The sequence below is a fragment of the Suillus paluster genome, assembly GCF_016628075.1.
Source record: "Suillus paluster strain FC165 chromosome Unknown EDB91scaffold_12, whole genome shotgun sequence".
Taxonomy (NCBI): Eukaryota; Fungi; Basidiomycota; class Agaricomycetes; order Boletales; family Suillaceae; genus Suillus; species Suillus paluster.
Genome location: NW_024537572.1, coordinates 172772 through 186919, shown reverse-complemented (window position 1 = coordinate 186919; position 14148 = coordinate 172772). Strand labels below are relative to the sequence as shown.

The 14148-nt window shown below is 47.7% G+C and overlaps 4 protein-coding genes across 4 annotated transcripts; 3 read left to right on the top strand and 1 right to left on the bottom strand.

Moving 5' to 3' along the window:
- Positions 1-2013: 2013 nt before the first annotated feature.
- Positions 2014-2738, bottom strand: EDB91DRAFT_100881 (uncharacterized protein). Its single transcript, XM_041312372.1, has 3 exons — positions 2655-2738; positions 2428-2603; positions 2014-2341 (listed from the first exon to the last, which is right to left on the bottom strand). The coding sequence occupies exons 2-3, from the start codon at positions 2601-2603 to the stop codon at positions 2170-2172; spliced, it is 348 nt and encodes a 115-aa protein (XP_041179816.1). The 5' UTR covers positions 2655-2738; the 3' UTR covers positions 2014-2169.
- A 1936-nt stretch (positions 2739-4674) lies between these two features.
- On the top strand, positions 4675-5240 carry EDB91DRAFT_1245762 (uncharacterized protein; the record flags this gene model as incomplete). Its single annotated transcript, XM_041322589.1, has 2 exons — positions 4675-4912; positions 4972-5240. The coding sequence occupies 2 exons, from the start codon at positions 4675-4677 to the stop codon at positions 5238-5240; spliced, it is 507 nt and encodes a 168-aa protein (XP_041179815.1).
- A 748-nt stretch (positions 5241-5988) lies between these two features.
- EDB91DRAFT_100712 (cytochrome P450) lies at positions 5989-8369 on the top strand. The gene is made up of 13 exons (XM_041312341.1): positions 5989-6335; positions 6395-6491; positions 6548-6684; positions 6737-6862; positions 6911-7160; positions 7212-7337; positions 7390-7492; positions 7546-7632; positions 7687-7721; positions 7774-7820; positions 7870-7992; positions 8042-8071; positions 8136-8369. The coding sequence occupies exons 1-13, from the start codon at positions 6103-6105 to the stop codon at positions 8323-8325; spliced, it is 1584 nt and encodes a 527-aa protein (XP_041179814.1). The 5' UTR covers positions 5989-6102; the 3' UTR covers positions 8326-8369.
- Positions 8370-9036: 667 nt separating this feature from the next.
- EDB91DRAFT_1117649 (uncharacterized protein) lies at positions 9037-9625 on the top strand (the record flags this gene model as incomplete). Its single annotated transcript, XM_041318038.1, has 2 exons — positions 9037-9253; positions 9315-9625. Coding segments are annotated over exons 1-2 (224 nt in total), but the record flags the coding sequence as incomplete, so codon positions are not given.
- Between the last annotated feature and the right edge of the window lie 4523 nt (positions 9626-14148).

Genomic DNA, 14148 nt, shown 5'->3' with positions numbered 1-14148 from the left:
GTGATACATTTTTGATGCTAAATTGGCAATAGACCTTGCTTCACAAGGTAGATGTTAGGTGGCAATCTGCTGGCATTACAGATATCATTTAAAATTTTACGTGGCCAGGTTCTTCCTACATCGCTGTGAAGTTCTGCCAGAAAAATATTCAGCTATAAGCAAGGCATTGTCCTACTATCCCCTTAAGATTTGTTTTATCCCACATCACATCCTCACAAATAATGCATTGCCCCTTTTTCCTCGCCGTCGTTACTGCTTTGACGATATCGATATCTGCAACATCAATACCTGCCAGTGACCCTGACAGTGAACATTGTCCTCTCTTTTGCATACATAGTAGTCAATGCCAAGAGTGCCCTATCGACAGCTACTATCGTAAATGTGTGAGTACGAGTAGTTCGTCCTGGATTTAACCACACGACTCACCGGCGTGGTAGGTTGTCTTTTGGTGCGATTAGTGGCAGTGAGTCGTGTTTCTGCTTTCACATCGGTGCAGTGTGGTTGATGGCACGACGCGCGAAGTCTCGATCCAATGCTCATCTAGCGGAGCCTGTATGTAGCCGAGCGCTTAGCATTGCCTAAGCTCCACCAACGAGAGCGCACACTGATGGCTTAAGAAAGTTTCAAATGTGAACGTAAATTAGGCCGTCTCTCAGATGTAGATCTTAGGAGGCAATTGCAATCTGCCGGCATTGACGTCTTGACCTTGCTTCGCGTGGTGATACTTTGTTCTATGCTAAATTGGCAATAGACCTTGCTTCACAAGGTAGATGTTAGGTGGCAATCTGCTGGCATTACAGATATCATTTAATATTTTATGTGGCCAGGTTCTGCCTAAATCGCTGTGAAGTTCTGCCAGAAAAATATATTCAGCTAAAAGCAAGGCATCGTCCTACTGTCCCCTTCAGATTTTTTTGATCCCACGTCACATCCTCACAAATAATGCATTGCTCCTTCGTCCTCGCCGTCGTTACTGCTTTGACGGTATCGATATCTGCAGTATCAATACCTGCCAGTGACCCTGCCAGTGAAAATTGTCCTTTCTTTTGCATACATAATAGTCAATGCCAAGAGTGCCCTACCGATTTATACTTGCGTAAATGCGTGAGTACGAGTAGTTCGTCCTGGATTTAACCACACGACTCACCGGCGTGGTAGGTCATCATTTGGTGCGATTAGTGGCAGTGAGTCGTGTTTCTGCTTTCACATCGGTGCAGTATGGTTTATGGCACGACACGTGAAGCCTCGATCGGATGCTCGACCATTGGGTGTTGGATACGAACTTTGGTGGCGGCGGAGGCGAAGTTCGAAGGGGATCGGGCAGTAGAATGATATCGACTTTCTTTGGAGAGGAGCCTGGAGGTTCAGAAGTCATGTGGTGTTAGAGCCCATGCAAGCTAGTAGATTGTACAGAGCCAGTTCTCTATGGGCTTGCTTAGCGATAAATAATATGATATTCACCGTAGATCTGAGATGCGCTCCAGCCGCTTGAAAGCGGCTTATGACTGGCTCACTCACTGAGGAAAATATCCGTGTCCGTGTCCTCGACTTCCTTCGTGTCCCTATTAACTTGAGCAGCTTGACCGCCTGCTCGCCCATCAATGTATCAGGTCCACCGATACTGGACCTTCCACGGTTGTCTGACCAAGAGGTGCATTGCCGAAAGAAGGATCGAGGAGAGGCAAACATAACAGCCTGGCATCCTTGAAGTCTTCGTTGCGTATAATAGTAAGTATTCTGCATTCATCGAATTAATTATATGTGGCATAATCATCTAGTCAACTCACTTGCCGTCCCATCCCCCACTCTTCCGCATAGCAAGTTAGTCGACGAGACACTATACTCCTGTCGTGACAGTGAGATAGCCCGAAAGAACCAGCTTTACGCTGCCATTCAGGAAGACGCACCTTTCAACCGGCATTTAATGTTAATATAGCTATGCAGAATTTTATTTTAGCAACTTACGAAAACCACTGGCGCTTACTTCCTCGTCAAAACCTGACGCGATCACGACCGCGCGACTCGGATTGAAGTCACACTCTTATCATCGCACGATTCGCGACCCCAAAGTTTCTCCCGTACAAAGGTATCACTCCAGAACATGCTGCCCATCACGGAATTACTGTACAGACCATCGAAGTACCTGAGAATAGGGGATGCTCCCATGCGTCATTCGTCGTTTCTAAGCCGCAGCTCTCTTGCTGATGTTGAGGACAAAGGTGCAAATGAACCAGCATCAAAGATATGCATCGACATGATGATTCCTGATTTGCTGCTCAACCTGCCATCCGAGAAGGCTGTTGCAGAGGTGTTTGGTGGAACACCTATGATGGCGTGGGGCCTTTGACACAATGGACGTGAGCAGATATCTGCCTGGTCAGTTCATACTGAGATCACGCTGTACCATACACCGGAAGATACACTCACCAGAGCTGTCTACTAGGTTTGCTCGCTCCTGCAGGGAAAAGGAGAGAGAGCCTGCAGTAATAATTCAGGGCGTTGACATATATTGCGTGATACATCGTTGGCGTGGATAGATTTGACAGAGTTACAAGTCCTTGTCTCTCCTCAGGTCGTGCCCACATGTGAAATCCCTCCCACATCTAGACATCGAGTACTTATTATTATAGAGGGACTGCAGACGAGCTACTTACGTTGTATTCTTGAACGCCTAGCAGGGAGTCAGTGTGAGCTTTCCATGATGGGAGTGACTGCAATGAGCGCGTGGAAGTGACGACTTGTAACTGATCAGTGAATTGATTGAGGCACTGTAGAATAATTTGCTTCTGCTTACCGGTTCAAACGTTGACAACCTTGAAGCTTTGAAGCTGATTGATTGTGTTTGAGTTCTTTGCGATCATACAAGGGCTTACTAAGCGAGTGAACCCCACCAAGATGCGACGCGTGTGTTATACGCGTCTTGTTTCTCATCTTCATCCTCGCGCTCACTCGCATGTAATGAACGTTTGAATTCTAGGGCGCTCACTCCGCTGAAATGTGAGGGCAATACATAATCAGATCCCCCGACTCCTAGTGCCACGTTAGTGGAGGAGGGCTTTGTCGAACGCAAACGGTTCCCATCCAACAGGACCACCATTGGTGCCACTCCGTTGGGCTATAAATTTAGCGTTGGTCAAGGGTTGTTCTTGACCATCTGCCAGCGACCACAAGTTCAGTCATGATACCATGGATCTGGCACGCTTCACAAGGTAGATCTTAGGTGGCAATCAGCTACTGGCATTGACCTCGCTTTGCAAGGTGATATTTTGTTCCACACCAAATTGCCAATAGACCTTGCTTCACATTAGATGACAATTTGTCTGCTGACATGATCTGTTCGAAAGAGTATTTCAGGTAGATAGGTTCTTTACATGGAGCAAGCCGTCTTCCTACTATACCCTTTAGATTTGTTTATTTCCATATCACGTCCTCACAAACATTGCAATGCGTTTCTCCATCGCACTCGCGACTGTTGCTGCTTTGACTAGCATCATTATCTGCCAGTAACGCTGCCAGCGACGATTGTCCTCTCTTTTGTATAGATAATGACGAATGCAATGGTTGCTATCCAGGAGATCAATGTGTGAGTATGAGTGGTTTGCGTCCTGGATTTAACCGCATGACTCACCGGCATGGTAGGTCCTCTTTATATGTTAGTGTGTGGCAGTGAGTCGTGTTTCCGTTGGAATCTGGTGAAGCGAAAGAAACGGAAGACGGACCGTAGAAGTGAAACAGTACGAGCGCAACGGGTGAGTACTCCTATCCGTACTATAAAGAACCCGTCGTGTCGTTAGAACATCTCATAGAGCCTGAGATGTGAGTCTCGTATTTTCGCGTTATTCTACAGAGCTAACATACCATTAGATATTTGTTCTCCTAATTTCCTTTTTCCTCGCACTCACGTGAAAATTTTATGACTTTCGTAAACTGCTGTAACGACCCACCAGCTGACTCATTCACCAAAATTCGCGACATCATTCTAGCATTCACTCCTCCTCAACTTCATTAATGTCGTCTGCTGCTAACCGCCCTGCGCCGAATAAGTACTAGTATCGCAGCGTGTCGTGTCCCGCATAAGACTACTTCTCGCATTTCACCCCGTAACGAAATCTAGAGCAGCTTGACCGCCTGCTCGCCCATCAGGTCCACCAATACTACCAACGCTCTTCACATATTACCTCTTGACCTCTTTCGCTTGATGATACTCTCGCCCTCCAGGGAATGCTCCGCGATCTAAACCACCACATCCCTACTTTCCACACTATGGCGGCGATCACCCTGGGCCCTGGCGGACTGGATTAGTAGTATTAATCACTGCATTTACCCACCCGACGGCCCCTCCGTGCACCATAACCTCGCACAATGTAAGCGTATCTTGCCATCCCACTGGATAATCGTACACCAGACACTGAACTGCGCTGGCCTCACAATCACTGACCACTGGTCTTGTATGCTTGGTGACTGTGACTCTGCGGCACCTCTCACACACTATGCCTCCTCACACCTTCTCCGCAGCTCCATCACCTGCTCAGCAATCTCGATTCTTGAACATGAGGGCCTTCCACGGTTGTCTGACCTAACGATCTACAAAGATACGCAACTGCTGCCCCTGTGTTTCATGCCGACCACCTCAATGCCGTGCGCGTCATCAATTCTAGCCTATACTCCCCTCTGATGTCTCCTGGTCCTCCCTCCCGGTACGCTCTTTGTATTGTTGGCTGCACTCTATCCTCTCCGCATCTCCACAATCCCCAGAAATACACCACACAAAAGCACACCTCCACTTCCCCTCCTTCACCAGCAAACCACATCATCGACACCTCTGCCCGTAATACGCACCATCTTTTCCCCCGCCCTTACGCCGTTCCTTTTGCCACTTCACTCTTGACGACTTCTCCCCGTATTCTCCAATGTATAAGTTTATCGAATCCTCTCTACCATCACTCCTTACCTACACACTCTCGCACAAAGCTGCAGCTGATCCCGCCTTCACACCCGCCCTCGCCCTCGCAATACCTCTCTATGACTCACACTCCCCCGGATCACCCATTTCTACACACGCCATCGTACAATTGTATGCAAGGACACTGCAAGTGTTCGCTTCTTACGTCATGGGAAAACCTCACTATCATCATGCCGGTTCGGATTTGCATATTTTGAAACCCCCCACCGTTTATTTGTCAAATGTCACCGCTTTGCGGAAACGCGCAACAGGCCGTCGCAGGATGTGTTGGCTGTAACCTCCGCGCTTCTCCAAGAAGCAAAAACTAAGAATGAAATCACAGAATTGTATCCACACCGCACGACGCCTGTTCTGTGAGCATCCCGATACTACTTAGCCACAATCCTGCACAATCCCCAAACTGACGGACCTGTCTTGCATTCCTTCGGCGCTTGCGACTAAAATCGCACACTTATGGCAGATTGCGTGTATGCGTCTAGCAACACGGATCTGTGGAGTCTATAGACGAGCGCTCAACCCGTACGATGATCGAAGGCAACGGACATTCGATATTCTCCTTCACCTTCACCTGGAACGGGAATGGTCATTTTGCAAGTCTCCTTACATTACGTATTCCCACAAGTGTTCTGAGAGGTTTTGAATCGTCTCTTGGCAAGCTAGCAAGCTCAAAGGTATCGCCGGGAGTCTGTCTGCTGATAAATATTCACACACGAGTTTCACCCGCTGTGCACTACATAGTAGTGTTCCTGATCGAACCTAAAAACCCGTTATTCTCCCCTAGCCAGAACGATCGAAGGAAAATACCTAAGAGCTTCAATTTCCACCGGTTCTACCGAAGGAATTGCCATCAAAACGCTTCTGCGTATGTCGTGGCTCGCAGAGTTCCGGAAGACGTGGCGCCAACGGATTAGAATGAGGAATTTGAAGTTTGATTTGCAAGCTCTGGTTTCCATGCAGGTCTCCCTCGGCATCAAGTCGGCATCAGTATGGTCAGAGGTTGGTCAGAGGCGCTCTCCAGATTGGGCTTCTCCTACCAACTTTTCGGTCGAGCGATCCATTATCAGGGTACCACTGGCTACGATTGGCATGTGGTATTTGCATAAAGAGCCGTTCATCACCTGAATACTGCTTACCTTACGATGAATTCCCTCCTTGAACCCTTCCTTGCGCTCCTTCCATCAGCTACGTTGCAGCTGCACAACTTGTGTATTTCATTTTCTGACAACACGCAGCTTGTCCTTGGTGCAGCTTGTCTTGGTGTAATAGTAGGTGTAATTTCTTGGGCTTACCTTCCGAAATCAGAGAGTGGCCTGCCTCTCCCACCGTCCCCTCCCACTTGGAGACTTTGGGGGCACGTCCTTCCGCCTCGCAAGTAAATTTTCTCGGTTGACCCATCGCTTTGAATGCTGATTGTATCTTATCGATGATAAGCGCATTTCTCACTGTAGCGGGATGGATAGACATGTACGGTCCTCTGATCACCATTCGGTTGGGATATATGAACGTCGTTATTATCGGACGTTACAAAGTCAGTCCCTCCACGCAGAGTCGTCATATACAGGCTCAACAGAAGTTCTCTTGCAGGCCGCGATAGATATCATGGAGAACCAGGGGAAATCGTTGGCTGATCGTCCTCGCATGGTTGCTGCTGGAGAAATGTTTGGCCGCGGTCTCGGCATTACCTTTGCACCCGTTGGGGAAAGGTTTCGTCGCATGCGTAGGTTAGTAATCCGCGATACTTTCCCCTATGTTATCTCATTCAACGTGATGCAGAGTACTTCATACGCACCTCCAGCCTAAAGCAGCTGAGGCTTACGAGCCCATGCAAATTTCACACGCGAAGCACACTGTCCTTGACATCCTTGACGATCCACACAACTTCCAGAACCATGTGTCAACGTAAGCGTTTTTGCATATGATAGTACATCGCTCACAGGCGTTTTGAAGTTATTCTGCGACGACAGTTATGAAAGTTGCATACGGGAAGAATACGCCCACGTCTGCGACTGATCCCGAAGTCATTGAGATTAATGAACTCTTCAGTATGATTACTGAAGTCGTCCGCCCTGGTGCTTACCTGGTGGATTCAATCCCTTGGCTCAAATACCTTCCTTGGTATGGCCGGGATATAAGACGGGGGTCTGAGAGGCACACGAAACTCAATGCTGGTCACATGAACCGCGTGAAAGAGCAAATGGTATGTATTGCGTTGCCAATCTTCATATGCAACGTCTGAGTTGTTCCGCAGCAGAGCAATGTGGACATCGGCCCTTCGTTCGCAAAATATATGCTAGAAAGTGGACATCTCTATGGTTTGTCAGAGGCTGAGATGAGCTCTCTTGCTGGTGCTTTCTTTGGAGCTGGATCCAATACAGTGAGGTGTTGTTCTGTTGTCTCCGAGATATATAGCTCAAATCAGGTAAAAGACTTCTGTTGCAATATGTACGGTGTTCATGGCTGCTGCATGTTTCCCCGAGGAGCAAGCTAAAGTTCAGGCCGAGCTCGATGCGGTCATCGGAAGGAACCGAGGTAGCTCGATTCTCTAAGGCAATTCTATGGATTTGATTATTTCTCCACTAAAGCGCCGACCTTCGCCGACCAGAATTCCCTTCCTCGCCTGCAAGCCTTCATTTCTGAGGCTTTGAGATGGAGACCCGTGGCTGCCAGTGGTGGGTATTCTCATTGTGGTTTTTTATCTGAAGTTTACAAGGTTCACACTGCAGGATTCCCTCACAAAACAACTAAGGAAGTGATTTGGGCAAGTAATATGACCGAAAAAACATATCGTAAAAATGACGATCTGGCATCAGGAGAACTATTGTATTCCAGCTGGGACTATGGTATTCGGCAACCATTGGTAAGTATTGTGCTTCAAGTCACAAAGTATATGATGATTATTGCCTTAGGTCCATCTCTCGAGATCCAGAAGTGTACCCTGAGCCTTACGCGTTCAAGCCTGAACGTTGGATTGACGATCACGGTCGCCTGAGAGACGATTTGAAGTTCTTTGTCTACGGGTTTGGTCGGCGGTAAGGTCCGCCTTTCAGCTATTGGTGCTTTGAATGACATTCTTTCCAGTGTATGCCCCGGTCAACATGTTGCGAACAGGTAAAAATATCCTTCCACGCGCATCGTCTTCGAGCGTCTTCCCAGCTCACTTCAATCAATATAGATCGGTATTCATCAACTCACTCCTTATTCTCTGGGCCTTCCGGCTCGCTCTGGATCCTACGCAGCCGTTGGATGACATGATTTACATGAACGCAGACATACCAAAGAAGCCGTGCCCGATCGAGTTTGAGGCGAGGATTCCAGAAACAGAGCTCAGGCGCATGATGCAGGATTATCTTGAGGTTGCATGAGAAATCGTGACGTTTCGAGTCTCGAGATGGATGTTCTTACTAGTAGAGGTATCGGTCACTGCGAGAGCATCTGGCGGGCTGGATATATTCAAGTATCTTGGCACAACCCTGTACAGACGAAAGATTGATACCACTTGACGTGGCATGTGGATTTTGACTGACGCGGCTGTGACGATGCGCTGACCGGCGGTAAAATGAGGCTTGATGCGGCATGTGTGTGGCTTGACATGATAGTTGCGTAGGGCCTGACGTGGTCTTGACGCAGCATCAGGGTGAGGCTTCACATTATGATAGTACTGACGGTGCATATAGCTTGACAAGGTGGGTGACGACGAGACTTGGCAGGCTGACAGCACTTCATGCAACCTCATCTGAAAGTTAACATTAGATCCCATTATAGAGAACACGAGAGGGATATTACAAGTCGATAGTAGACTCCCGAGCTGTACGAACACGGAAGTCCACAACAGAACATGATATTCGAAGGTTAGTATATCCTGTCCAAAGGTATAATCTGTTGGCACGACCGCGTCATTTCAACCTGGCGCCTACGAATGCGGCCGCTGTTTTTTTGCAAGGTGATATTTTGTTCCACGTCAGCGGCCAAATTGCCAACAGACCTTCTTCCACAAGGTAGATCTTAGGATAGCAATCTGGTGGCATTGCAGATCTCATCTATTCGAAAGGGAATTTCAGGTGGATAGGTTCTTCACATAAAAACAAGATGTCTTCCTACTGTCCCCTTCAGATTTGTTTGATCCCATATCACACCCTCACAAACAATGCATTGCTCCTTTATCCTCGCCGTTGTTGCTGGTTTGACAGCATCAATATCTGCAGCATCAGTACCCGCCAGTGACCCTAACAGTGAAGGATGTCCTTTCATGTGCTTCAAGAATAGCAACTGCAATGGCTGCCCTACCGACTTCTACGAGCGTAAATGCGTGAGTATAAGTAGTTTGCGTCCTAGATTTAATCACATGACTCACCGGCGTGGCAGGTCTGGTTTTTCTGCGTCTAGTGGCAGTAAGTTGTATTTCTGCTTTCACATCGGTGCTGATGTATGATTGATGGCATGACGCGTGAAGCCTCGATCGGATGCACGACCATTGGGAGTGGGATAAAGACTTTGGTGGCGGCGGAGGCGAAATTTGGGGGGATCAGGCAGTGCCAGGATGATATCTACTTTCTTTGGAGAGGAGGTTGGAGGTTGAGAAGTCAGAGCTCTTGCAAGAACAAGGGTTAGCGGTGTGTTATGTAAGCAGTTAACTCCCTAACCATACTACACATGGCTCGTGGCTCGCTACATCAGCAATACTTAGAATCCTATATCTTTTTTATGATCATTCAAGCACTCTTTCAACTTGAACGGACACTCGAGGACCTTGCACGAGAGCTTAATATGGATATAAATTGCACACTAGCCATACAACAAGCTCGCTACCTGAATTTTCTGTGGTGAAGCACAGGTACGAGCGGATGGGAGGGACGCTAGTTAGCCGAGTTTAATCTTTTTTACACAAGTCTAATTGGTTGATACTTATGACTAAGCTTTCACGTGCGGGCTTACCTTAGGGCCAGTTCCCTTTGCCTTTGTGGCACGCGCTCTGGGCGCTCTCGGCTTGTCGATCATGCCGAGCGATCTCAACAATCTCGACCTCTACCTGACATGACTGAGCAATTAGGAGGCAGCCCCCCTTCTCATCTGCTCGTCGTCGTGTCAGGTACGTCGCTGGTATCAATCTCTAGTTAGCGTCTCTTCTCATCTGCTCGTCGTCGTGTCAGTGCTTAACTTTTCGGCTATCAAATTTTATCATTGAAATTCAATTTCTCATCAATGACTGATAATGCTGAAGCATCATCACAAACCCGTCATTCCTCACCAGGAAGTGACCACCATTCCGACAGATCTGAATCCTTTAATTCAGAAGTCGTCGAACAATGTATCAAATCTGTCATCAACTACCGAAAACATAGAATATCAAAAGGTGAAGCAATACTCCGCATTCATTGGGAGCTTGCAATCGCGACCGAGAATGAAGATAGCGCCACCTTTAAATCCTGGATTCAATCACTATCTTGAACTCCTCGACTGACACCCAGAAGGATGATGAAATCAGGGAGAATGACCGACAACATGGACAGACATGTTCGGAACATGACGATGAAATCTCTGAAAAGGGGTCGAGCTCTCAACAACGAATTAGATGAGGATTTGTCAGATCAAAAGAGACTGAGATTGACTGAAAACTCAGACATCGAAATCCGGAGAGGAGTTCGTGCAGTGGAGGAAAAGAAGAAAGATCTCCAGCGACCAGACCAACTTCTTCCTGTGGCTCAATCCTGATAAGTTCTGACACTGTACACCCGATGAAAGCCTCAAACTTACCCTTGAGTGTTATGAGGAATGGTCGGAGGACCCTAAGTTCTTTCGTACCAAAATCACAACTACTCCCGGGTGTCCGAGCTTACCATCCTCCCAATGGCTCCTTCTTCTCGAAGGACGAGCCCTTGATCTTGACAAAGTCTTCTCAGGCCATTACTCAACCGCCATTGATTCAAAACAAACCCAAGTGCTCGGAAGCGGGTTCGAACTCACTCTATCCCAACCTACAGCTACTCAGAGGGTCAAAACCTTTGGAGATTGGAGCATCGCTACCAATCTCTGGAATGAAGCCCTTGTATTCATCATGCCCTGGAGAGAGAGAGAACTCAGAGAATTTCGCAAATTCATGTCTGACATCTTCGGGACGATACATTACTCAGCCCACAAACAAGTTCTCGACTTTGATCGAGCCATTCAGGCTCCTCATCGAACAGCAGAAGTATTTGTGGTTCGACAGTTTTGGACATTTCGAAGGACTCAGAGCTAGTCACCTCTCATTCCTTTGGAATGGTTGCCATCAACCAGCTCTCTAAGTCAGGGTCAGGCACATCCGAACGAGGCGGTAGATCTCAAGGTGGGGCTAAACAGCCCACTGGAGGTTCCAGGTTCGGAGAACCGTGTCATAAATGGAACAGGGGTCAGTGCGAAAAGGAGGTGAGAGACTGCCTCTACTACCACGTCTGCGATAGAGGAAATTGCAAAGGAGCGCACAGGCGAGCGGAGTGTCCTTTGGCAAAGGGAACTCAATGAGCGGATCGCTAAGGGGCAGCGCTTTAGGTGGAGGATGGTGTGGGGAGAGAACTCACCCGTTTTCAGTCATACTGCAGTCTGGACTGAAACTGCGCAACCCCTTCCTCGTCCTCCTCAAAAGGAGTTTCAAAACGAACAAGCGTTGCATACAATCGCTACTCATTCTGATTTGTTTCAAGTGTCAACTCCGATCCATATCGATATCTTTGAATCTTTACTTATCTCTTCAGGTCATCCCAATGTCCCTTTTTATCAGTCGGTTTGTACGGGTTTACGAGAGGGCTTCTGGCCCTGGGCAGATACTCATTACGGGACTTACCCAACAACTCTGGATGTTTGCACACCAGAGCCAAAGACGGAGGAAGAGTTCTGCTTCCTTCATGATCAGATCTTGAAGGAGGAGGCAGTTGGGAGATATTCCCGCAATTTCGGTCGCGATCTCTTGCTGGGGATGTATTCAATGCCCATTCACGCTGTACCAAAGGAGGGAGGAAAGTTTCGCTTAGTTACGAACCACAGCGCTGGTGAATACTCGCTTAACTCAATGATCACAAAGGAAGACATTGCTGGCGTTACTCTCGACAATGTTCAAGACCTCGGAAACGCTCTCCGTTGTTATCGGACCACTAACCCTGATCATCCTCTCACGATTTGGAAGGCCGATGTATCAGAGGCATACCATCATATGCCCATGCATCCATTATGGCAAATAAAGCAAATTGTATCATTCAATGGACAAAGACGGGTCGATCGAGCAAATGTCTTTGGTGGGAGAGCGTCCCAGTGCATATTTCACGCCTTCATGTCCTTAGTCATTTGGCTCGTGGTTTTCGTGCGGTTCATTCTCGCTTACATTTACGTTGACAACTCCTTCTCCTATGCAGAAGCTGAAGATTTTGCGTTCTATCACAAATATCAAAAGATGCTCCCTCGTGACATGGTCAGATTGCTCACGCTATGGGATGAGCTCGGAATTCCCCACAATGAGCGGAAACAAATTTACGGATCGCCCCTTCCAGTCATTGGTTTTGACGTTGATCCAAATCAAATGCGGATAACTTTGCGGGACGAATCAAAAACTCGCCTCATTTCGGAATTACGGGAATTCGCCCATCACAAAAGTCGACGCACCTTGCGGGAATGCGAGCAGATTGCAGGGTCACTTAACTGGGCCCTCAACATCTGTCCTATTGCTGCGACCAGGGCTTTCGGCCCTTTACAAAAAGATGAAAGGAAAGGTTAATTCATAGGGGCTCATTTGGTTAAACCGAGACGTGGTTAGAGAGGTACTTTGGGTAGTGGATCATCTCCAACAATCGGATGGAGTCTACCTCCTCAAGTCTATCTCATGGGACTTTTCGCGCATCACGGATCAAGTGCTCAAAGTATATTGTGACGCCTCAGGAACTGGAATGGGATTCTGGTATCCATCTTTGAACCTCAGTTTCCAGTCCTCACTCCCATCGCAAGCTCCTGTTCATGACATATACTTCTTTGAAGCTCTCTGTATCTGTTCGGCTATTCAAGACGCCACCTCTCGCCTACCTTCAGGAGGAAGATTGGCTGTCTTTACTGACAGCCTGGATTCCGTCGCAATGTTCAATTCATTGAAGGCTTCACTGGGATTCAATTTGCTCCTCATTGTCTCAATTGATGTTGTTATCACAGCCTCAATTAACTTTCGTGTGTTTCACATTTCAGGAGAGCATAACGTCATTGCAGATCATCTTTTGCGTAGCAGGTTCCGGGAGGCCCTGAAGTGTAATTCTCACCTTCGAATCTTCCCTTTTGAACCCCCTCGGAATGCGCTGGGGGCAGGGAAAAAATGATGTCACTTTCGCGCAATGCCAGGCAACCCGTTAGGGAAGCCTGGTCTATCGAACGACTCAATCATGAGCGTTCAATCAATCTCAGAATGACCCTTGAACGCTCCACCAATCGCACATACTCTTCTGCCCTTAACTCTTATGTCACTTTTTGTGACCTACATCAATTCTCGGTTGAACCTACACCCGACACTCTCTCCTACTTTGTCTCTTACATGTCCGCTCATATCAGCCCACGCTCGGTCGATAACTATTTGTCGGGTATTTGTAGTCAACTCGAGGAGTTCTATCCAGCTGTTTGCTCAATTCATCACTCGTGTCTGATTTTGTGAACTCTGAAGGGCGCAAAATGATGATATGGGGTTCCAGTTAAATGAAAACTCCCACTCATGCGCGCAAACTTGCAGCAAGTTCACAGCGACCTACCTCATCCCTTCTCTCATGATGACAAGTTGTTCCTCACTCAACTATTTGATGGCTTCTATGCGCTCCTTCGTCTTGGGGAATTAGTCTGGCCCGACGACAAAAAGTTGCAGAATAGGAGAAAATTGATGCAGCGCACCTCGGTTGTATTAGAAGACCATCATCATTCCTTCGTTCTCCCGTCCTACAAAACGGATGCACAGTTTGAGGGAGCGACTGTCGTTGTTCGTCACACTGATTCCTTGCCAGACCCTCATCAGGTCTTCAAGGAGTACTTAAAATTGCGCGACTCATCATTTCCCTTTCATTCAACTCTATGGCTTCGAGCGGATGGTTCGGTACCAACTCGCAGTTGGTTCATTCGGAAGTTGTGTCAATTCTTCCCTACAACTATCGCGGGGCATTCGATGAGAGCCGGGGGAGCTACTTCACTTGCAG